Source organism: Loxodonta africana, chromosome 2 (genome assembly GCF_030014295.1).
Source record: "Loxodonta africana isolate mLoxAfr1 chromosome 2, mLoxAfr1.hap2, whole genome shotgun sequence".
In the NCBI taxonomy this organism is placed as follows: domain Eukaryota; kingdom Metazoa; phylum Chordata; class Mammalia; order Proboscidea; family Elephantidae; genus Loxodonta; species Loxodonta africana.
In genome coordinates this window covers 229,331,172-229,356,361 of record NC_087343.1, presented here as the reverse complement: position 1 = coordinate 229,356,361, position 25,190 = coordinate 229,331,172, and the positions used below count along the sequence as shown (strand labels likewise).

The window sequence follows — 25,190 nt, the reverse complement described above, 5'->3', positions numbered from 1 at the left end:
TGCCATCGAGTCAGTTCCGACTCATAGTGACCCTATGCACAACAAAACAAAACACTGCCTGGTCCTGTGCCATCCTTACAATTGCTGTTATGCTTCAGCTCATTGTTGCAGCCACTGTGTCAATCCACCTCACTGAGGGTCTTCTTCTTTTCCGCTGACCCTGTACTTTGCCAAGCACAATGTCCTTTTCCAGGGACTGATCCCTCCTGACAACACATCCAAAGTATATAAGATGCAGTCTCGCCATCCTTGCTTCTAAAGAGCATTCTGGTTGTACTTCTTCCAAGACAGATTTGTTCGTTCTTTTGGCAGTCCATGGTATATTCGGTATTCTTCGCCAGCACCACAATTTAAAGGCATCAATTCTTCTTCGGTCTTCCTTATTCACTGTCCAGCTTTCACATGCATATGATACAAGTGAAAATACCATGGCTTGGGTCAGGTGCACCTTAGTCTTCAAAGTGACATCTTTGCTTTTGAACACTTTAAAGAGGTCCTTTGCAGCAGATTTACCCAATGCAATGTGTTGTTTGGTTTCTTGACTGCTGCTTCCCTGGCTGTTGACTGTGGATCCAAGTAAAATGAAATCCTTGACAATCACAGGCTGCAGGAGATGGCAAATCCCCAAATCTGCAGATCAGGTGGCAGACTGCTGGCTCACATACCAAAAACTGAAGGTCAGAGAATGATAAGCTGGATGTAGGATCAAATGAGAGCTTTGCCAGAATATTCATATATATTGGATGCAGGCCACACTCCCCAGGAAACTCCCCTTTCAAGTGATTGGCTGCTTATATCAGATCACAAAATGGAAGATGACTACATAATTATCTGCCAAGCCACTAAGAATCATGGTGTAGCCTGGTTGACACATAACCTTAATCATCACACATTTGGATATATTTACTCATTTTTCTCCCCCACAGACATATTCATGTGTGTTTTTTGTATACACCGTTTTGTGTCCTACTGTTTTTACTTATCTCTTAAAACACTTTGCAATATCATGATATTCCCCCAAAAATGTAACTTTTACAGTTACAAGTCTTCTACCAAAGGGTCGTACTGTCATTTAACCACGTTCCTATCAACATGTGTCCAGTCTGCCGCATGCATATGAGCGTACTACCAGGATATTCTTGAACGAAGCCTGGACTTCCTGTCTGTCTGTCTATCTGGGATGAACCAGAAGCTCAGCTCTGGCCCAGGGCACCCACCAGATGGGAAGAAGCTGCCGTCCCCCTATCTCCAACCCCGCTTCTGCAACGCACAGACGGCACTGCTGTTACATCTATACCTGTGCAGGGTGTCACTGATCAAATCTTCACTCATCTGATGGGAAAATGGCATTTGTTTTAATCTGCATTTAAATTGCTAACGTCATGGAAATTTTCTCAAATGTTTACCGGTAATTTTACAGATTTGTGACTTGCCTGTTCACGTCACATGCCTATAATTTCATTTGGATATTCACCTTTTTCTAAGTGATTTCCGAGACCTGTCAGCAAGTAGATTTCCCTAATTACAAACGTATTTTTGCTGATTTTGGACATTTTACAAAGTGAAGTCCTGCTTTGTCCTCTGTTTCTGCTTCTGACTTCCTCTCCGCCTAAGATTTGATACACAGGTGCAGTTGCTGTCGTTACTGTTTTCACCCAAACTCTTAAATCCACGTGGAAATGAATTTTTCCAAAGAGCTAATCAACTGTCCCAGATAATTCGCAGGGTCATCCCTCGCCCCCCAGTCCTGACTTATAAAGCCACCTTTTCATCTACTAAAAAGTCCTCTTTGTCTTTTCATCCTGTTCTACTCATCCGTCCAGCGTTGTCACAGTACCACACTGTTTTAATGACTGGTGCTTTTAATAGATTTTAATACCTGATAACACGAGGACCTCCTCATTCTTCCTTCCACTCTCTCCCACTTGTTGCTCCCAGATGAGTGACAGAATCCCTTTGTAGGGTACCTTTCCCCTCTTTTCACTTGGGATTTTAGTTAAGATAGAAATGATTAGCAGGGGAAGAATTCATGTTGCCATGTTACTATTTCTTCTTTTTCAGTGAAAACATAACAGACTCGGAGCTCCCACCTTGCCACCACCTCCCAACCCCTTGCATTCCACCAGGAGTCCACAATCTCCCATCGTAGCCTCCCAGCGTGGACTGGGAGTTCTCACAGTTTCTGACACGTGTGACCCGTCCCTAATTCCCAGGCTGATGCTGGCCTTCTGCCACCCAATGTGAAGGGCGGTATCTGGAGGGAAGTCAGCAGCTTAGGTTACACTCCCGCTCAGAAGGGCAACGTGTCAGGAAGTCGTATGTTAGTAAACATCTGGAGCTCAACTGTGCCAAGGTGTCCAGGTGTTAAAAACCAGAATATCAGCTATCTTAAAGCAATTCTTTGCAAAATGCCAGGAATGACATTGTAATTCTCATTAGAAATGTATAACCATTAGTACGAGAGTATGTTTGTGTTGTTTAACGACCCACACGTTTTTTAAAGGCCTCATTTTTAAATATGACCTTATTTCTCCCGTTATATCTGAGAGCTTAACCAAAAAAAGAACCAAACCCACTGCCATCGAGTTGAGTCCGTCTCATAGCAACCCTACAGGACAGAGCAGAACTGCCCCCTAGAGTTTCCAAGGAGTGTCTGGCGGATTCGAACTGCTGACCTCTTGGTTAGCAGCTGTAGCACTTAACCACTAGGCCACTGGGGTTTCCATCTGAGAGCTTAGGGGACAACAAATATTCTACTTAGATTCAAAAGACATTTCATCTCCAATCATGTCTGTCAGCAGTGCCAAGGCATTAAAAGCAAATGTGTAAATCCTCAGCCCCCTGGGTAAATGTGGATTAGCTTCTTGGCAGCTTCGACCACAAAGTATAGTTATTCTGTGTCTTAGAGATGTCTGAGATCTTCGGACTGGAGCTTTCTCCCCATCTTCCCACCCCTTACCGTATCTTTCCTTAGGAAAGGGCGTGGGGTAAGACAGTATGTCCCCCCCGGGCTTCCTCAGAAGTGACAATCCCTTGCCCATCAGGAGCTGGGCTAGGGACAGGAGAAGAGGAAAAGGGCATGGTGGAAGAACCTCGGCCAAATTCTCACAGTCATTCCGGGTCACTAAGTGTGCTGGGAACAACTTTCCTAAAGCGATTACACTTCCCACAGAGGACCACCTCCACAAAAAAGCCACAACTATCACTCCGCCCTCACGGGCCGTCTATACACCACCTGCACCTCCCTGCCAGGGCACCAGGGGTCCAGAGCCCACCCACCTGAGCAGAGACCTAGACAACGATTCCCGCTGGCCCAGGAATGTTCTAGAAAGCTCTGGAACTCTTTTTGTTCCTGACTCACCCATTCAACTTACTTCAGTGCGCTGAGGTTGAACTCGTAAGCGTTGTCCCAGAAGAGGACTTTGCTGTGGTAATCCCTGTCGGCACTGCAGGGCACGAGGTGGAGTGCGGCCGTGGTCGGCCAGATCACCCCGTCCTCCTTCAGCCACATGTCCCGGGCGTACAGGATGGACTCAATCATGAACTCAAACTGTATGAGGAGGGAAGAGACACAGAACACCCCACAGCTGAGGCCGTGGATCCTCGGGAGAGCTTTCCCCGCTCCGTTCAGTCTGAACGTGACCCCTGGCCCAGGGCTCTCATGAATTTCAGCACAAGAGCACTCTAGCCAGGTGAGCGCTGCCCAGCACCACGCGGAAGAGTGCCTTAGACAATCTATTTTATACCCACAAGTTTTTGCTGCCATAATCAAAACTGGGCTGCCCTAACAGTCAGGAAAATGTATGTGCTCGTCCCACCTCAGCCACTTAGGGGTCTGTCACTACTGGGCTTCGAAAAAGCCCCTGCGTTTTAGCTGCTGTAGGACTTTAACTGATAAGTGGAATTATTTGGTTGGGGTGTTCTCAGAATTTTCACACCCTTTTTTTGGTTTGTTTTTATGCTTTTTTTTTTTAATCGTGCCTTAAGTCAAAGTTTATAATTCAAGTCAGTTTCTCCTACAAAAACTTATACATACATTGTTATGTGACCCTAGCTGCTCTCCCTACAATGTGACAGCACACTCCTCCCACCCTCTATGCCCCACGTCCATTCAGCCAGCTCTTGTCCCCTCTGCCTTCTCATCTCGCAGAATTTTCACACCCGCTAAGCTGAGTGAAATCACTCCTTAACGCTATGAACTGTCGGACCAGGAGGAAGAGAGATACCACTGGTACTTGGTTAGACGGTGTCTAGTCTGGAAACCCTGGTGGCACAGTGGTTAAGTGCTACGGCTGCTAACCAAAGGGTCGGCAGTTCGAATCTGCCAGGCGCTCCTTGAAAACTTTACGGGACAGTTCTACTCTGTCCTATAGGGTCGCTATGAGTTGGAATCAACTCGACGGCACTGGGTTTTTTAGTGAACAGTCACATGAAATAGTGTGATGAGTGGCATCCACCCTACCCTGCATCCTCACATCAAGGCACCCTCACAGGCAGGCCCCTGACAGCCTGTCTGCACTGCCCTGCCCTGCCCTGTATGGACCGGCCCCTCCTGGAAAACTCCCCCAGCCCCTACACCTGGGCTCTCCTGACATGGCCAGCCCCCTCTGCTCTGGCCCAGACCGTGCCCTACCCTCCCCATGCCCTCGGCCATGTCCTTCCTACACTGCCAACTCAGGCCAACAACACAGCCCCAAGGGACAGTGCCTATACTGAAGACTTGGGTAACAAGACACCCGGCCAGCCGTACCTGTTTAATGCTCACTGTCACTACTCTGAAATTCCCAGTTACTCCGTCTTTGAGCCTGTGCTGTTAGGTGCCACTGGATGGGGCAGAGGGTGTACAAGCCAAGGACATGTGTGCTGAGCGCACCCAACTGCCCCATCTTGTCCTTTCTTACTCTGCGACATCCCTGCATTAGTCAGCCCTTATGCTGACCACAAGGACACGGAGAGAAAAGGAAGACAGGCACCCACGGCCCGCTTTCCTTTCAGTCCCTCCCCTCTCATCAGGGAGCCCTGGTTGAGAGCGTTGGTAGAACGTGTATACCAAGTGAAGGCAGACAGCTGAAGTAGTTCTGTGCAGCATTCCCACTGTTCTTGTGAGAGTGAAATTCACGCGCACGCAGGAGCTACGAGCTATAAACTGCACGATGACCGTGATTCTGCTAACAAACGTTCTTATCTTTGCGTTTAACACTGGCATCGCATGATAGAACGATGAACGTAAAATTTATGGTAATAATTTAAAATCTCAATTTTTCTTTACTTAGAAAGTTAAATAGCAAATAAAAAATGCCATTACAAGTGGAAAGAGACTGCAAAAGAAAGGAAAAGCCCTTCAGCCAAAGATTAGACAGGCCCGTAAAACAAAACAAGACCAAAGGGGCACACCAGGCCAGAAGCGAGGATGAGAAGGCAGGAGGGGACAGGAAAGCTGGTAACGGGGAACTCAGGTTGAGAAGGCAGGGTGTTGACATGTCGTGGGGTTGGTAATCAATGTCACAAAACAATATGTGTACTAACTGTTTAATGAGAAGCTAGTTTGTTCTGTCAACCTTTAAAGTACAATAATTAAAAAAAAGAAAAAGGGCATGCTCAGAGGCTGCTAAGAGGTGGGGTGAGATAAAGGCTGAAAACAGAACATCAGAATCAGCGACGGAGACTGGTGGTTATGGCCTTGACAGAAGTAGCTTAGGAGTTAGGGGAATAAAACTGAACTGGGATGGGTTCCAGAGAGGATGGAGGGGAGCAAGTGAGGACACTGGGTACAGTCAGCTGTTTCCCGGAGTTCTGCGACAAAGGCCATGAGAAAAATAGGGCTGTAACTGGACAGAGACAGGGGTTTAAGGAAGAGCCCTGGTGAGACAGGAGACGTCACTGAATGCTTTCACACTGTTGAGAATCTCCAGCAGAGAAGGAAATTTGTCCTCGAGTTTTTCTCTTAAATATCTCACACCAGTGCCATCCTTCCATCCTCACTTGTTTGTTGCCGTCGAGCTGGCTCCGACTCATGGTGACCCCACGTGTTACCGAGTAGAACTGCTCCACAGGGTTTTCTTGGCTGTAATCTTTTAAGTGCTATGGTTGCTAACCAAAGTGTCGGCAGTTCGAATCCGACAGGAGCTCCTTGGAAACTCTATGGGGCAGTTCCACTCTGTCCTATAGGGTCGCTATGAGTCGGAATCGATTCGACAGCACTGGGTTTTGTTTTTTTATCTTTACAGAGCAGATTGCCAGGCCTTTCTTCTGCAGAGCCCCTGGGTGGGTTCAAACCACCAACCTTCAGGTTAGTAGTTGAGTGCAAACGTTTGCACCACACAGACACCTTACAGATGTCTTATTTGGGATTCTGAACAGCTTTCTTTATTGGAAAAAAAAAAAAAGGAAGAGAGTCTGTTGTGGGTTGAACTGTCTCCCCTAAAAAGACATGTTAAAGTCCTAACCCCCAGTACCTGTGAATGTGACCTTATTTGAAAACAGAGCTTTTGCAGATGTAACCAAGTCCAGATGAAGTCATACTGCATTAGGAAGGCCCTAATCCTGGTGACCTTGTAAGAGGAGAAAGCAGAGCACACAGGGGAGATGGCCACAGGAAGACGTGGGCAGAGTCTGGAGTGATGTTCCCACAAGCCAAGGGACACCTGGAGCCACCAGAAGCCAGAAAAGGCAAGAAAGGATTCTCCACTAGAGCCTGTATGGCCCTGCCAAAACCTTGATCTTGGGCTTGTGGCCTCCAGAACTGTGAGAGAGTAAGTTTCTATTCTTATAAGCCACCCAGTCTGTGGTACTTTGTTCACGGCAGCCCCAGGACACAAAGGCAGGGTCTATACTGTGGCACCATCCTCTACCTTCTCCACACGCCCCTGCCTGCCGGGACAACCATGGCCCAGCAGTGTGCTCCCTCCATGCCATCTTATCCTCTATCCCACTCAGCTGCAAAGCCCCAGCCCTTGATAAATCTGACTCCCTGGAGCTCACTGGTCTAGCTGTTCCAGTCTCCTGCCAGTCCTGGAACACGGCACAGCCGCTCAGTGAACCTGGGGCTGCTGACACTCCCTGTCTTATGCCTCATGGTCCACCCGCCCTTGACCCATCCGGGCTCTCCCAAATGTGGCGCACCTGGGTGCTTACTAAACGGACAACAGTGTTTAGGACAAAGTTATTTTAGAACATCGTCCTTTGTGGGTGATGCTGTAATAGACTAAATTATGACCCCCCCAAAAGACGTGTTGTAAACCCTGACCCTTTCATCTGCGGACGTTAATCCCATTTGGGAACAGGGGGTCCTTTGCTATGTTAATGAGTCCACATCAGTATAGGCTTCTTAAACCTAACCATTTCTGAGATATAAAAAGACCAGATCAACTTGCATCAGGTGGGCACTTGAGACTGTGCTGGCATCTCCTGTCTGGAGGGGAGATGGACAGGTAGAGGGGGTTAGAAACTGGCAAAACAGTCAAGAAAGGAGAGACTGGAAGGAGGGACCGGGCTGACTCATTAGGGGGAGAGTAAGTGGGAGTATGTAGTAAGGTGTATATAAGTTTATATGTGACAGACTGACTTGATTTGTAAACTTTCACTTAAAGCACAATAAAAATTATTTAAAAAAAAAAAAAAAGCAGATTAGGCACAAAAGCAAATAAGCACAAATGGAGGAAAGACGGATGCCACATGGATATTGCCAGGGAATGCCAGGAAGAACCCTAGAGACGCTGAGACAAGGATTTTCCCCCAGAGCGGACAGAGTAAGCCTTCACCTTGAGCCAGTGCCCTGAAGTCAGACTTCTAGCCTCCTGGACTGTGAGAAAATAAATTTCTGTTCATTAAAGCCACCCACTTGTGTTATTTCTCTAACAGTAGCCCTAGGAGACTAAGACAGACGGTGTGGGCCCTCTCTCCCGGCACATCATCTCATGAACCCATCCCCATTGCCATCAAGTCCATTCCGACTTATAGCGACCCTACAGGACAGAGCAGAACTGCCCCATAGGGTTTCCAAGGAGCGGCTGGTGGGTTTGATCTGCCAGCCTTTTGGTTAGCAGCCGAGCTTTTAACCACTGCGCCACCAGGGTTCCCTCATGAACCCAGAGCCTATTCACACTTGATCTTCAGACAAGGTCATTTCAGCAGGGCTGAACGTCTTTTGCCATCATCTCCCTCCTTCTTTACAATCTGTAAAAAGCTGGGGCAACACTCAACAGCTATTTCTTCCTATTTAAATAGGTTCTCCAGCTGGGAGCATCTGTCATAGTCCTCTCACCCTCACCCAGATGTTATTTTCTGAGTTTTTACACAGGAAACTAAATTTCAGATAAGGATGATTCACTCTAAAACCTCATGTCCCAAGATGCTAAACCCAGAGTCAGCCTCAGGAGAAAAGGGTGGGCTAGCAGCATCTGCTGAAGCACCAGGCCCACCTGGGTTCCCATCAGCACTCACTCACATCTGAGCTGCTTGATTCAAGTGTTATGAACACGAGATACTTAGACAGGATAAGTTGAATGTCCCAATCAGGGGGACTGTAGGGTACAGAAAGCAATTTGGTCTTTTGTTCCTGAGAGCCAGGCTATACCTAAAGCTAACGAATGGGGGCTGACCAGACCAAGAGGGCCCACCTGGGGGCCAAATGCCACCCAAGCGTCATAAACATGATGTAATTTATCATGGCCACATGGGAAGGGCAATAAAAGTTCTGAGTCCTGAGGCTCAGATGAAACTTTCTGGTTAGTAAGATGGAACATCTGCTCTGGGGAGGGCAGTGTGTTCCCTTGGGACATGGAAGTTCCACACTGGGACCCCTCCTGAACCCTGCCCTATGCATCTCTGTATCTCTTTTTGTTATCATGGGCATGGTATCTCCCATGAGCACTGTGAGTCATTCTGATGAAATACAGGACCCAAAGGAGTAGTAGGGGCTGGCTAGTCTGAAAGTGGAGCGAGTCATGTGGACTCCTGGGTTTGTGGTTGGTACTCTGAGAGGGTAGAGGAAAACCCCAAATTTGGGGCTGGCTAGTCTAGGTGATACAACAGAATGTGGAAATTATAGAACAATATCATTAATATCACACACAAGCAAAATTTTGCTGAAGATCATTCAAAAACGGCTGCAGCAGTATATCAATAGGGAACTGCCAGAAATTCAGGCTGGATTCAGAAGAGGATGTGGAACCAGGGATATCATTGCTAATGTCAGATGGATCCTGGCTGAAAGCAGAGGGTACCAGAAGGATGCTTACCTGTGTTTTATTGACTATGCAAAGGCATTCAACTGTGTGGATCATAACAAACTATGGATAACACTGCGAAGAATGGGAATTCCAGAACACTGAATTGTGCTCATGAGGAACCTTTACATAGATCAAGAGGCAGTTGTTCGGACAGAACAAGGGGATACTGACTGGTTTGAAGTCAGGAAAGGTGTGCATCAGGGTTGTATTCTTTCACCATACCTATTTAATCTGTATGCTGAACAGATATTACCAGAAGCTGGACTATATGAAGAAGAACAGGGCATCAAGATTGGAGGAAGACTCATTAACAACCTGCGTTATGCAGATGACACAACCTTGCTTGCTGAAAGTGAAGAGGACTTGAAGCACTTACTAATGAAGGTCAAAGACCACAGCCTTCAGTATGGATTACACCTCAACATAAAGAAAACAAAAATCCTCACAACTGGAGCAACATCACGATAAACGGAGAAAAGACTGAAGTTGTCAAGGATTTCATTTTACTTGGATCCACAATCAACCGCCACGCAAGCAGCAGTCAAGAAATCAAAAGATGCATTGCATTGGGCAAATCCGCTGCAAAGGACCTCTTCAAAGTGTCGAAGAGCAAAGATGTCACCCTGAAGACTAAGGTGCGCTTGACCCAAGCCATGGTATTTTTAATCACATCATATGCATGTGAAAGCTGGACAATGAATAAGGAAGACTGAAGAAGAGCTGACGCCTTTGAATTGTAGTGTTGGCGAAGAATATTGAATATACCATGGATTGCCAAAAGAACGAACAAATCTGTCTTGGAGGAAGTGCGGCCAGAATGCTCCTTAGAGGCAAGGATGGCGAGACTGCGTCTTACATACTTTGGACGTGTTGTCAGGAGGGATCAGTCCCTGGAGAAGGACATCATGCTTGGGAGAGTACAGGGTCAGCGGAAAAGAGGAAGACCCTCAACGCGGTGGACTGCAACAATGAGCTCAACAATGGCTGCAACAATGAGCTCAAGCATAACAACGATTGTAAGGATGGCGCAGGACTGGGCAGTGTTTCGTTCTGTTCTGCATAGGGTCGTTATGAGTCGGAACCGACTCGACGGCAACGGGTTAGTCTGAAGTGGGGGGAAGGGGTCATGTGGACTCCTGAGCCTGTGACTGGTATCCACTGACCTAGCCCTGGGCGAATGGGGATGTGAGAAAGAAGGGCTGCATGGGCAGCTGAAGTCTGAACTGAATAGGGTAGGAAGCTGAGATTTCCTTAGGATGCACTGGCGTATGGAGTGGGATTTGTTATTCACCACACAGTCCGGCATCCGAAGTGGGCAATCGTAGTCTCCCTGGACTGGTCTGTACAATGGCGTAGTTGGCAGGATTTGCTACAGCAACCCTGACTGATCACAGGCGTAACCAGGAAATCGTTCCCTTCTATTCACGTGCAGCAAGAAGACTCGAGAAGAGAATAGCCTGTGAAAGGCCAGGCCGTACAACGGGATCCCCCAAGTAGCGCTAACCATGGTTTTCTCAGTACAGCAGGAGACACGGTCTCTGAGGAGAGAAGAATCTCAGGCTAAGGAAAAAAGGGAGACTCTGCGTATATTCAAGAGTCATGTGTATTAACACTTGATCATGATACTTGCATGATACTTGCAGGTGTCCAAAGACAACATATCTTACATAAACCACTCATGAGAAAGTTACACTAACTTTGATTTCAATCTGTCACAAAAGCATCTTTTTAATGAGTCAAAAACTCAAGACAATGAACACAATGTTCATACAAGAAATCACATCTTAACTTAGGAAAAAAATTAAAATTAATAATGATATGTGAAGATCCCCGGGACTGACCTGGTCATGCCTGTGTTTGGAAACCTGAGTAAAATCCAACCCTCCTCCGTGGGCTCCTGTTACACCACAGCTGTCCCCACATCACAGTGCCTCCCTCCGCCCTGTCACATGACACTACCGGACTCAGGCACCCCTCCCCCACCCGCCACATGCCATTACCCTACCAGGGCACCTCTCCCTATCACATGACACTACCTGACTTAGGTACTCCATCCCCCATCACATGACACTACCTGACTCAGGTACTCCTCCCCCATCACATGACACCACCTGACTCAGGTACTCCTCCCCCATCACATGACCCCACCTGACCTGGGAACCCCTCCCCTATCACATTACACTGCCTGACCCAGCCCCACCCCCTCTCACCAGCAGGCAGGTCCCCATCCACTCGGACACCAACACGTCCACCTTCTCTGGAAGTACCACATCCTCCACCTTCTGCTGGAACACGGTGATGGTGTCAGCGAAGCCGTTCTGCAGCACCAGCTGCCCTGTGTGCTGCGCCATCTCACTAGCCTCCACAGCATACACCTACAGGCAGGACAGAAGTCCATTGGTCAAGCGTGCTGAAGAGGCTTCTGGCCCCACTCCACGTGACGGCCATCTCATCTCCTGGGTCTGAGTGGACTGAGACAGCTGGAGTAGAATCAACTTTAGAAAACCACTGAGTGCAGCAAGAGAAGGAGACAGGGTTTGGGTGGTGGCAGGCCGTGCACACAGCTACTGGTCATGCAGCTGCTCCGGACACCCTGACAGTATCAGGGAGGGGCTCTGTTTCCGGATCGAATAGCTGCTTCTAATCCTTCCTCTTCCCTCCACACCTGCCCCACCCAGGACCGCCCACTCTAGGAAGCCCTCCTGGCTAAGAAGACTTGTGGCCAGGCATGTGCACACATAGCCAAGCCCAATCTACAACTGATCCTAGATGCTCTTGGTGCCCAACAGCACAGCCAGAATCTGTCTCTGTGTCCAGTGACTGCGTCAGGCAATTTCAAATATAAGTTCTCAGAGGACAGCCTGGTGGAGGATGCCAAGGGCCAGGTCCCAGTTCCAGCAGAATCTGGGTCAGGCGAGTCCTATAAAACAGGATCATCACTCATCTGTGCCAGCTGTCACAAGGCACAATCCAACAGCACAGACAGACAGGCCTTAAGGGCAGAGGGCCGCGTTTCATGGTGAGTGAGGGTCTTCCACGTTGCCCATGAGGTGGGCTATGCCTGAGCAAGGCAAGGTCTCAGACCCTGACCAAAGGGTGCATCACACCCCCGATGGTGATCTGCACACTGCAGCCTAGCTTGACGTGGGACCACTTATCTCTACATCCAACTAAACAAACATTTCACAAAAATACCCCACAACACGTACTTCCCTCTGGCATTTCTTATCCTGCCCTATTCCATTCCATTTAAAAACAATCACTGTTTGGGCCTCATTACGGCAACATCGCAGCCTCACAAGGCTCGGCCCCTGGCTGGGAGCTACTGCCCAAGTCCCTGAACACAGGGTCACTTCACAGAGACAGCCGCCTGAGCAGGCAATCAAACAGTGAGGTTCCCAGCAGGGACCGTTCTCACCGGCCCACCTTGGCACGAACAGGCCGGAGGACCAGCATTTTCTACTCACAGCTCTGGGTTGAGCATGATGCGCACAGAAGAGGCTGATGATCCCCGTTCCACAGCCAACATCCAAAATCACTTTATCTTTCAGGGAATCTTTATTCTGCAGGATAACGTTGTGGTATTTAGTTGTTCGTGGCTGGTCTGCCAACATTTCCAAGTGAAGTTTCTAGAGGAAATACACATGTAGAATCACTGCCATTAGCCTAACACACATGGAGTTCTGGTTTGAGATGGAGGATTAGAGCCAGGATGAGTATCTTTTAACCCTACCACTCCATACGCAAAAATATGAGGAACAAATAGGTTTAAAAAAGCAAAAATACACCAGCATATAAGTGGCCAACAAAGGAGTGAAGCAGAAGTTTCCGGAATCCTCTCGGCTCAGCATGGTGCTCCCTATAGCTTCTCCCTATGTCTTCTCCCAAGAGCCAGGCAGGTGGAGAAGCAGTTGTGGACCACTCGGGACGGAGGTGTGAATGTCAGCCTTGGAGCACCACCAATCCCACCCAATACAGCAGGAATCCCCACATTCCCAACCCGAGACACCACCTGGTCAAGTATCCACCAAGAGAGACCACCAGAGGGCGCTCACAGGGGCCCTTAGCAAAGGCTGCAATCTCCCCGCCTGGCAAAGGGGCCCAAAAGTCATATTTCACACATAGATTTCCCCCTTGTTCACTCAGGGAGTGCAGAAACTACAGCCCAGGGGAGGGAGATGACACCAAGTAGGAACACAACTCTGGCCAACTCTCAGGGAGGACACCCCAAAAGCCATGGACATACCCCCTGGAATCACTCCAATCCCCCAGTAGAGGGACTCAAAGAAAGGCTCACCCAAGACAGTTAAGAAAGCCACAGAAGGGTGGTCAGAGCCCTTGTCTGCAGACAAGGCCACACAGCCACAGTAGTGCCTCCTGCAGTCCCATTCCCCATCCCCCCCACCCCACTTCCTATCTTTCATTCCCGCCCCCCAGCGCTTTCAAACTGTAGAAACCCCAGCTGACAACTGTATCACTTGGAGGGGAAGACAGACCCAGGAAATAATGTAGCCAAGGACAGGCCACCTAGGCTGCGTCAGCACAAACAGGAGGTCAGGAAGAGCTTTCACGTAGCCCTCACACACACATTGTAGAATGAAAAATAAAGGGTGGATGGGGGCAGGCAGCATGAGGAAAGGGAGGTGAACAGGATGCAGAGGAAGAAGTCTATGCCAACCAAAAGGAAAGAAAATATTTCCCTTTCAGTACTACAGCATAAATTCAAAAAGGCATAAATTTAGTAAAATAAGTACCTGAAGACAAGATGGTAACATTACGTACAGAATTAGATTTTAAAAGGCAGGGGTACTACAAAGTTTAGGAGAAAATCTGAGGACCAGAACACCACCATTACAGAACTGTGCACAGGAGGTTAACCCGACCTTTCCCCTCCTGCACAAGAACCCAACCCTACGCCGGTCTCCTGCCTCTGTTCCTCTGGAGACCTTATAAAGATGGCTTGTTAACCGTGTAGCTCAGCAATGCTGCTTACGCCAAAATGAACCCTGACTGGAGGCTGTGTCTGGGCAGGGTACTGTAAGTGCTCGGCGGGGATGCCGTGACTTTGGGCTTCCCTGAGTGGGAGGAATCTTGAAACTGGGCATGTCCCTTGCAGGGACCTTGGAAGCTCTACCCATGAAACAGTCACCAGACACTCTGGCCCCCGTGATGCAGGAAGCATTAAAGCCAAAGCTGTCCCTACGGTGTGGGTCTCGTCCCCTTGAACCCGAGCTGCTGGCCTGCGACAAGGACTCTCTCCTGCCCCCCGAAGATGAGCCCCTGGTCCCGCCCCGCCGGCAAGCTCAGCTTCTTAGCAGACTAGTGCCAAGTATAGCTTATGGTCTTTGTGTGAAAGTGCACGTTTAGTGGCTATCGCCTACCATGCAAATGAAGCATCTGTGGGCTACTAAAAGGGACAGAGAGAGGACTGGTTAGTTTGTGGCCCTGGTAGGAGGGCTAAGCCTTCAAACTGATGAGGAGTTTTCTTATATGCAGCTAGCCCTATAGAGGCTGGCAGGCAGAAGAAGAAAGAAAGAAGCAGGAAAACAGAAAAGGCAAAAAGAGAGAGGAAGCAAGGAACCTCCTAAAAGAGCTGTAACACAGGTCAAGGGCTGTAACATTGAAGACGAGCAGGCCGGAAAGGGCCCTGCAGCAGAGTCAGCGGTGACAGGCCCAGAAGGGATCCTGCAGCAGAGCTGGTGGTGACAGCAAAAACCTGCTGCTAGAAGTGCAGTGAAGAGAGCTGAACACAACTGCACCACTGGCTATGAGCTGGATCAGTTAACAATGGAGAGGCCAAGGGCAGGGAGGCCGAAAGCAGAGAGGCCTGTGCTCAGCATGCCAAGCGGAGGTCTGTCCTCATGGTGCCAAGAGGAGCCGGTCCTGAGAGGAAGCCTGTCCTGAGGGAGCGGGGAGGAGGCCCGTCCTGAGGGGGCCGAGAGGAGGCCCGTCCTGAGGGGGCCGAGAGGAGGCCCGTCCTGAGGGGGCCCGGAGGAGGCCCGTCCTGAGGGGGCCCGGAGGAGGCCCGTCCTGAGGGGGCCGAGAGGAGGCCCGTCCTGAGGGGGCCCGGAGGAGGCCCGTCCTGAGGGGGCCCGGAGGAGGCCCGTCCTGAGGGGGCCGAGAGGAGGCCCGTCCTGAGGGGGCCGAGAGGAGGCCCGTCCTGAGGGGGCCGGGAGGAGGCCCGTCCTGAGGGGGCCGGGAGGAGGCCCGTCCTGAGGGGGCCGGGAGGAGGCCCGTCCTGAGGGGGCCGGGAGGAGGCCCGTCCTGAGGGGGCCGGGAGGAGGCCCGTCCTGAGGGGGCCCGGAGGAGGCCCGTCCTGAGGGGGCCGAGAGGAGGCCTGTCCTGAGGGGGCCCGGAGGAGGCCTGTCCTGAGGGGGCCCGGAGGAGGCCTGTCCTGAGGGGGCCGAGAGGAGGCCTGTCCTGAGGGGGCCCGGAGGAGGCCTGCCCTGAGGGGGCCGAGAGGAGGCCTGTCCTGAGGGGGCCGAGAGGAGGCCTGTCCTGAGGGGGCCCGGAGGAGGCCTGTCCTGAGGGGGCCGAGAGGAGGCCTGTCCTGAGGGGGCCGAGAGGAGGCCTGTCCTGAGGGGGCCCGGAGGAGGCCTGTCCTGAGGGGGCCGAGAGGAGGCCTGTCCTGAGGGGGCCCGGAGGAGGCCTGTCCTGAGGGGGCCCGGAGGAGGCCTGCACAGCTGAGAGGGAGCATGCACGGCAGAGAGAAGGGCCTACTCGCTTGCACAGCTGAGAGGAGCTGAGACAGCTGTCTTACATTGAAGAAGGGAGGGATGTGCTTTCCACTTCCGGGGAGTCTTCTGGACTTTGCCTGCATGCTTCCTGATCCTGAATTGTAGCCTGCTGATTGTGATCCCAAGTTGTACCCTGTTACTTCCTTAATAAACCACTTACCTGTAAGTATGGTCTGTGAGTTCCATGTGGCCAATGCAACAGATTATCAAAACCACAGAGAAGCTGAGAGTGCCGTGGGAAGGATGGCTGGTGTAAGAACCAGTAAAAAGGCTGGAGGCTGTCTGACTTCCACCTCATAGGAATGACCGCTGGGCTGATCTTGATTCTCATTATTCCCCCGAAGTCACACAGGTTCTGACGCTACTACTACCAGGACACAGCACCTCTAAACTACTCATCAGCAGACTACAGCCTGTGGGCCAAATCCAGCCCTCTACCTAATTCTGTATGGCTCTGCAAGCTAAGAAAGGTATTCACATTTTTAAATGGCTAAAAAAACTCAAAGAATAATATTTTGTGATACATGAAAATTATAAGACATTCAAATTTAGTATCCATAAATAAAGTTTTATTGGAACACAGCCATGCTCATTTGCTTCTGTGTTGTCCATGGCTGCTTTTGGGCTATGCTGACAGAGTTAGGTAGACAACACAGGAGCTGTATGACCCACTACACTGAAGATATTTACAGAAATGGCTGCCAACCTCTGCTCTAATCAATGAGGAGAGGAAGCTCAGAGATTATTTTCTTAAAGTTCGAACAGACAACCAGAGAGAAGAAACCACCACCTGGCAAGCTAAACAGGGAATTTGAAAAACAATTACCAGAGTTCCATAGCTGCCAAAATACTCTTCATCTTGCCATGTGTCTTCAGGATCATACTCCTCCAGGTGTTTCCCAACATGGTTAGCTGGTATATAACCGCAGCAGCCTGCACGCTCACCCCACCACCAATCAGCAGTAGTTTGTCTCAGGATAAGAATTTTTTCTCCTCTCAAAAAACTGAGCTGGGAAAGGAAAAGGAAAAAAAAAGAAAGAAATAACCTACTAGCAAAACTAACTGATATTTCAACTGCAGCTTGGTGATAAATCCTGGTAAATCATGGCAATTTCAAAACGTAGTCAGTGAAAGTTCAACACTCATTCATGATAAAAACTCTCAGCAAAATTGGAATAGAAGGAAAATTCCTCAACATAATAAAGGGCCTTTATACAAAGCCAACAGCCAACATCACCCTAAATGGAGAGATTCTGAAAGCATTCCCACTGAGATCCAGAACCAGACAAGGATGCCCTTTATCACTACTCTTACACAACATTGTGCTGGAAGTCCTAGATAAAGAAATAAAGGGCATCCAGATTGGCAAGGAAGAAGTCAAAGTATCTCTATTTGCAGATGACATGATCTTATACACAGAAAACGCTAAGGAATTCTCCAGAAAACTACTGAAACTAATAGAAGAGTTCAGCAGAGTATCGGGATACAAGATAAACATACAAAAATCAGTTGGAGTCCTCTACACCAAGAAAAAGAACATCAAAGCAACAGAGAACCCCTGAGGGAGGAGGAGATCAGTGGGATGCAGACCCCAAATTCGCATAAAAAGACCATACTTAATGGTCTGACTGAGACTAGAGGAGGAATCCCGGCGGTCATGGTCCCCAAACCTTCTGTTGGCACAGGACAGGAACCATTCCCGAAGACAACTCATCAGACATGAAAGGGACCGGAGAGTGGGTAGGTGAGAGATGCTGATGAAGAGTGAGCTAATTATATCAAGGGGTCACTTGAGACTGTGTTGGCATCTCCTGTCTGGAGGGGGGATGGGAGGATAGAGAGAGTTGGAAGCTGGCAAAATTGTCACGAAAGGAGAGACTGGAAGGGCTGACTCATTAGGGGGAGAGCAAGTGCAACACGGAGTAAGGTGTATATAAACTTATATGTGACAGTCTGACTTGATTTGTAAACGTTCACTTGAAGCTCAATAAAAGTTAATAAAAAAAAAAAAGAAAAGAACATCGAAGAGGAAATCACCAAATCAATGCCATTTACAGTAGCTACCAAGGAGATAAAATACCTAGGAATAAATCTTAACCAGAGATGTAAAAGACTTATACAAAGAAAACTGCAGTACACTTCTGCAAGAAACCAAGAGACTTACATAAATGGAAGAATATACCTTGCTCATGGATAGGAAGACTTAACATTATAAAAATGTCTATTCTACCAAAAGCAATCAATACATTTAATGCAATTCTGATCCAAATCCCAACGACATTCTTTAATGAGATGGAGAAACAAATCACCAACTTCATACGGAAGGGAAAGAGGCCCCAGATAAATAAGGCATTACTGAAAAGAAGAACAAAGTGGGAGGCCTTACTTTACCTGATTTTAGAACCTATTATACCGCCACAGTAGTCAAAACAGCCTGATACTGGTACAACAACAGATACACAGGCCAAAGGAACAGAATTGAGAATCCAGACATAAATCCATCCACATATGAGCAGTTGATATTTGATGAAGGCCCCAAAACAGTTAAATGGGGAAAAGACAGTCTAACAAATGGTGCTGGCATAACTGGATATCCTTCTGCAAAAAAATGAAACAAGACCCATAACTCACTCCATGCACAAAAACTAACTCAAAATGGATCAAAGACCTAAATATAAAATCTAAAACAATAAAGATCACGGAAAAAAAAAAAAGGGACAACATTAAGAGCCCTAATACAGGGCATAAACCGTATAGAAAACATTATAAAGAATGTAGAAGAAAAACTAGATAACTGGGAGCTCCTAAAAATCAAACACTTATGCTCATCCAAAGACTTCAACAAAAGAATAAAAAGACTACCTACAGACTTGGAAAAAGTTTTTAGCTATGACATTTCTGATCAGTGCCCGATCTCTAAAATCTACATGATACTGCAAAAACTCAACTGCAAAAAGACAAATAACCCAATTCAAAAATGGGCAAAAGATATGAATAGACACTTCACTACAGAAGACATTCAGGTAGCTAACAGATATACGAGGAAATGCTCACGATCATTAGCCATTAGAGAAATGCAGATCAAAACTACAATGAGATTTCATCTCGCTCCAACAAGGCTGACATTAATCCAAAAAACACAAAATACTAAATGTTGGAGAGGCTGCGGAGAGATTGGAACACTTCTACACTGCTGGTGGGAATGTCAAAAGGTACAACCACTTTGGAAATCGATTTGGCGCTTCCTTAAAAAGCTAGAAATAGAACTACCATACAATCTAGAAATCCCACTCCTTGGAATATATCCTAGAGAAATAAGGGCCTTTACACAAACAGATACATGTACACCCATGTTTATTGCAGCACTGTTTACAATAGCAAAAAGATGGAAGCAACCAAGGTGCCCATCAATGGATGAATGGATAAATAAATTATGGTACATTCACACAATGGAATACTCCGCATCAATAAAGAACAGTGAGGAATCTGTGAAACATTTCATAACATGGAGGAACCTGGAAGGCATTATGCTGAGTGAAATTAGTCAGTTGCAAAAGGACAAATATTGTATAAGACCACTATTATAAGAATTTGAGAAATAGTTTAAACTGAGAAGAAAACATTCTTTTGTGGTTAAGAGAGGGGGGAGGGAGGGAGGGTGGGGGAGGGAGGGAGGGTGGGAGAGGGGCATTCACCAAGTAGAGAGTAGATAGGAACTACTTTAGGTGAAGGGAAAGACAGCACACAATACAGGCAAGGTCAGCACAATTGGACTAAACCAAAAGCAAAGAAGTTTCCTGAATAAACTGAATGCTTGGAAGGCCAGCGTAGTAGGGGCAAGGGTCTGGGGACCATGGTTTCAGGGGACATCTAAGTCAATTGGCATAATAAAATCTATTAAGAAAACATTCTGCATCCCATTTTGAAGAGTGGCGTCTGGGGTCTTAAATGCTAGCAAACAGCCATCTAAGATGCATCAGTTGGTCTCAACCCACCTGGAGCAAAGGAGAATGAGGAACACCAAGGACACAAGGTAATTACGACCCCAAGAGACAGAAAGAGCCACATGAACCAGAGAGTACATCATCCTGAGACCAGAAGAACTAGATGGTGCCCGGCTACAACCCATGACTGCCCTGACAGGGAACAGAACAGAGAACCCCTGAGGGAGCAGGAGAGCAGGGGGATGAAGACCCCAAATTCTCATAAAACCAGACTTAATGGTCTGACTGAGACTAGAAGGACCCCGATGGTCATGGCCCCCAGACCTTCTGTTGCCCCAGGACAGGAACCATTCCCGAAGCCAACTCTTCAGACATGGATTGGACTGGACAATGGGTTGGAGAGGGATGCTGGTGAGGAGTGAGCTTCTTGGATCAGGTGGACACTTGAGACTATGTTGGCATCTCCTGCTGGAAGGGAGATGAGAGGGTGGAGGGGGTTAGAAGCTGGTGAAATGGACATGAAAAGGGAGAGTGGAGGGAGAGAGCAAGCTGTCTCACGAAGGGGAGAGTAATTGGGAATGTGTAGCAAGGTGTATAGGAACTACTTTTTTTTTTTACGTTTTTGTGTGAGAGACTGACTTGATTTGTGAACTTTCACTTAAAGCACAATAAAAATTATTTTAAAAAAAAAAAAGGTAGTCAGTGGGTAATTACAGCAACAAACTACAAAAACAATACCAGAATTTAGAGATTTTTGTAAAACACTTACTGAAAGAACAGCCTAGCTTATTTGAGATTTTGAAAAACAATATCAAAGGTTAAACATTTTCAATACAGCTTAGAATAGAATTTCTAAACAACCTGTTCACTGTAACTCAGTTATGTAGTAGCCAATTTAGTTACTGAAGACTTACTCTATAAAAAATTTGTTACAAAGCAAGGAAAGCTACACTTGTGCAGGTATTTTTATTTTCATTAACTGGAATTAGTTCTTAACCCAGGTTTCCAAGCAGAAACTGGAACAGGTGCTTTTTCCTCACCCTGCTGCTGACTCTCTTCCTTCCCCAGGTGTCTTTCCTATCATGCCTGAGGTCAGAACTTGTTAGGCAAGGAAGAGAAGGGTTTCGTGTGGTTCCAAACACCTGGATACATTGTTATTTAACTTTGGTGTGACTTTTGGTTAAATCCTCAGCATAGGCGAAATTTACATCTAATTCTGCCAGTGAGCACGCTGAAAAAATGAGTACACGCCCGGGTGCGCGAGGCACACAGACAGCTACCTGCGTTTCATCAGTAGCAGAATAGTCTGCGATGGCCACAAACTCCTCAGGCTGCAGCACGCCCTCCTGGAGGCTCTTTTCTTCACTGTGCTCGATGGCTGCTTCTTGTTCCTGCTCAAAGCCAAAAAGATCACAAGTAAAGGAAGGTAAACCTTCTTAAACATACATCATTCTGTGGGTCTCCAGTAATTCTCATAGGATACATTTCTGGATACGAAATTGATGTATCAAAGACCATGAATACTACTGATTTTGATATATACCACACCAGATTCCCTCTAAAAAGGCTCTTCCTTCTACTTCTGCCAGCTACTTGAGAGTGAGCTACCCATTATCCTATGCCCTCATCAACAATGGGTATTATCAACCACTTTATGCCAATTTGATGGGTAAAAATTACATGGCTTTGTTACTTCCGTTTGTCTTTCTTTGATTACTGAGGTCAAACATGTTTGTAGGTATTTACTGGCCATTTGTGTTTTTTTTTTTTTTTTTTTGCTCAACTGCCTGTTCACATTCTTCGCACTTTTTTCCACGTGATTTGTTTTAGAGCAGAATTTTTTTCTTTTTGGTTCACCCTCCATCTCTACCCTTGTTACACCCAGGTCATCATCCATCACCCCTCACCACCACCTCTGGATAATCTGTATTAACCACCTGATACATATCCTACCATAGCCTCTCCATGCTCATGCCATGCGCAACTAAACTCACGCCCATACACATACAGGGTATTTCTCTTCTTTTGACATTTTTAAAAAGTACATTACTGTTAGTGTGTGCCATCAAGTTGATTACAACTCACAGTGACCCTATAAGACAAAGGAGAACTACCCCATAGGGTTTCCTAGGCTGTAATCTTTACGGGAGCAGATCACCAGGTCTTTTCATCTGTGGAGCAGCTGGTGGGTTCAAACCGCCAACCTTTCTGATAAAATCTGAACACATAATCATTATGCCCACAGGGCCCTTCAGACCCTTTTTTTGTATTAGCTTTTCTTCTTTATACAACATGTTGTAGAAAAACTCCCCAAGGTAACTGGTGGAATTATAATCTATTATTTGCAATGGCTGCGTAACATTCCACAGTCTGAATTTAGCTTGAATTTTCAGCCATTCCTACTGATGGGCTTTCTCCTGGTATTCAGTTTTCTACTACCGTGCACAATGGTGCAATAAACATCTGTGCACATATATCCTTGCGTACTCATGTTTCATTCCTGTGGGGTACGCTGCCAGGAGTGGCATTGCAGATATGAAGAATAAACATATTTTTATTCTAGCACATGTCAGATTCTTTCCATAAAGGTTCTAACACTTCACAATTCACCAGCAATGCATGGAGCACCCTTTGTTCAAACATTCAGCATCAGCAGGCATTATAATGGTCTTTAATTTTTGCCAGAGTGATAGGTGTACACTGGAATCTCACAGTTATTTCATATCAATTCCTCAACTACTGTGTTTTTACATGCTTACTGTCCATTTGGATATACTGTTCTATGAACTGCCAGCTGTTACATCTGGCTGCTTGTCCTTTTCTTGTCACGTTAGAAAAGCCCTTTGCATAATATAGGTCTTATTTATCATCTTGATGGAAACATTTTTTCCAAATCTATTTGTCTATTGATTTTGTTTAGAATCGCTAAACTCAAAGTCAGGTCAGTATAAATTATCTAAACTGAAGTACAAAAGAGAAAAAAGATCTAAAAAGAAGAAAAGAAGAGCATGACACGTGTGATACAATATCAAACAATTTAACTTGCATGTAAGTGGAATTGCAACAAAAGAGGAGCAAAAATGAGGCAGAAGAAATAACTGAGGCGGTAACTGGAAGTTTTACCAAAAGTAATGAAAGGCATGAGCTCAAAGATTCAAAAAGCTCAGCTAACCACAAGCAGTAGAGATACAATGAAAACTGTTAAAAACTAAAGATATAAAGGAAATCTTAAATGTAGCCAGTGGAAAAAAAAGACAGCTTACATTTAGGAGAGCAACAGTAAGAATGACACCTAACTTCTCATGAGAAACAATGAAAACCAGAAGACAGTAGAAGGACATCTTTAAAGAATGAAAGAAACTGCAAACCCAGAATTCCATACCAAGTGATATATTATTTAAAAAAAGAGTCATACACTTTTATTCAAACCAAAGTTGAAATAATTGGAAACATTTCAAAAAAAATTAAGAGAGATTCTTCAGGCTGAAAGGAAATGATCCTACATGCAATAAAAATGGAAAAACACCAGAAAAGGTAAATTATAGGAAAACATAAAGACTGTTTCTTACTCTTAAAAAATATTTTTGACGGTATAAAGCACTACATGACAACAACAGCACAAAAGATGGGGGCTGGTAACCTGTAAAATTCTTAACATTGTGACGTGTTTAAAAAAAAAAAACTGCAATAAGTTATTGATACATATTAGTTTCTTATGTAACCATTAAGAGAATACTATGAAAAGGTACATCTAAAATGCCAATAGAGAAGATAAAGTGGAATTACAGAAAATACATTATTAATACAAAAGGGCAGGAATGGAGAAAGGCACAAAGAAGAAATGCGACAAGAAGAAAACAGCAAGGTGTTAACCAAGTCAGCCAGCTGCTGCTGAGTGGATTCCGTCTACCGGCAACCCCACGTGTGTCAGACCAGAGCTGCGCTCCGCTGGGTTTTCAACAGCTGATTCTGCAGAAGCAGATCTCAGCAGCCCCTCTGGGTGAACGCAACCAAACGACCTTTCAGTTAGCAGCCAAACACATTGACCGTTAACCCAGGGACTCCATCAGGATGTTACATCTATCATATCATTAGTTACATTAAATGTTAATGGACTAAACACCTCAATTAAAAGGTGGAAATTGACAGGAAAAAAAAAAAAAGACCAACTACATATAAAGAGAAATACTTTAAATGTAAAGTCTTAGATAGGTTGAAAACATAGGGATGGGAAAAAATAACCACGCAAACATTAAGCATAAGAAAGCTGATGCAGCTGTATCAACACCAAAGTAGACTTCACGGCAAGGAATATTACCAGATACAAAGAAGGACATTTCATGAAAATAAAACGGTCAATTAATCTAGAAAACAAAACAATCCTAAATGTGTATGCACCTAATAACAGAGTTTCAAAATTTAAGAAACAAATAGTGACAGAAAAAAAAAAAGAGATATACACAAGTCCACATACATAGTGGAGATTTTTTAACACATCTTTCTCAGTAATTGATATAACAAGTGTACAACACACCAGAAAGGATACAGAAAATTTAAACAATACTATGAACTCATTAAGGAGCCTGGGTGGCACAAGCAGTGTGTGATAGGCTGCTAACTGAAGGTCGGTAGTTCGAACCCAAGCAGCAGCTCCACAGCAGGAAAGGCTGGGTGACCTGCTTCCATAAAGATTACGGCCACAAAACCCCCCGGAGCAGGTCTACCCTGTACACACAGGGTCGTCATGAGTTGAGGGCTGACTTGACAGCACCTACAACAACACAAATGCACAACACCCAACAACTGCACAATACACAGTCTTTTCAAGTACAAAGGAACTTTCGTCAAAACAGCCTACATGACTAAGCCACGAAGCAGATCTTGATAAAAAGAACTAAAATTAAACATAGTATGTTCTCTGGTCAAAATGTAATTAAACCAAAAATAAATTACAAAAAGTGAAAATTCCCAAGTGTTTGGAAATTAAGCAACATACCTCTGAATAGGCCATAAATATTCTAAGTTCCTTTAACATATTTCCATAATATCACAATGGTAATTAGAAAACATTTTTAACTGAACAATAATGAAAATACAATATATCAAAATGTGTGAGGCACAGTTAGCACAGTGGTTTAGAGGAAAAGTTATAGCTTTCAAGACATAAATTAGAGAAGAAAGTTTAAAATAAATGATCCAAGCTTCCATCTCAAGATGCTGTACAAATATAATAAAATAAAGGAACTCATAAAGAGGGGAAATCGATGAAACAGAAAACA

General features: G+C 46.2%; 1 protein-coding gene across 7 annotated transcripts in view; it reads right to left on the bottom strand.

Moving 5' to 3' along the window:
• The window catches only part of PRMT2 (protein arginine methyltransferase 2), a 54,183-nt gene that overhangs the window by 11,085 nt on the left and 17,908 nt on the right, over positions 1 to 25,190 (bottom strand). For 5 of the 7 annotated variants that reach the window (XM_064279619.1, XM_064279625.1, XM_064279620.1 and 2 more), the window contains exons 3-7: positions 21,192 to 21,302; positions 16,794 to 16,976; positions 12,698 to 12,859; positions 11,441 to 11,605; positions 3,375 to 3,550 (exon numbers count right to left, since the gene is read on the bottom strand). In XM_064279619.1, the coding sequence (XP_064135689.1) occupies positions 3,375 to 3,550; positions 11,441 to 11,605; positions 12,698 to 12,859; positions 16,794 to 16,976; positions 21,192 to 21,302 (797 nt within the window). Of the gene's footprint in view, positions 1 to 3,374; positions 3,551 to 11,440; positions 11,606 to 12,697; positions 12,860 to 16,793; positions 16,977 to 20,235; positions 20,380 to 21,191; positions 21,304 to 25,190 lie in introns of those variants that run through there. The other 2 variants (XM_064279623.1, XM_064279624.1) reach the window with 2 other exon arrangements.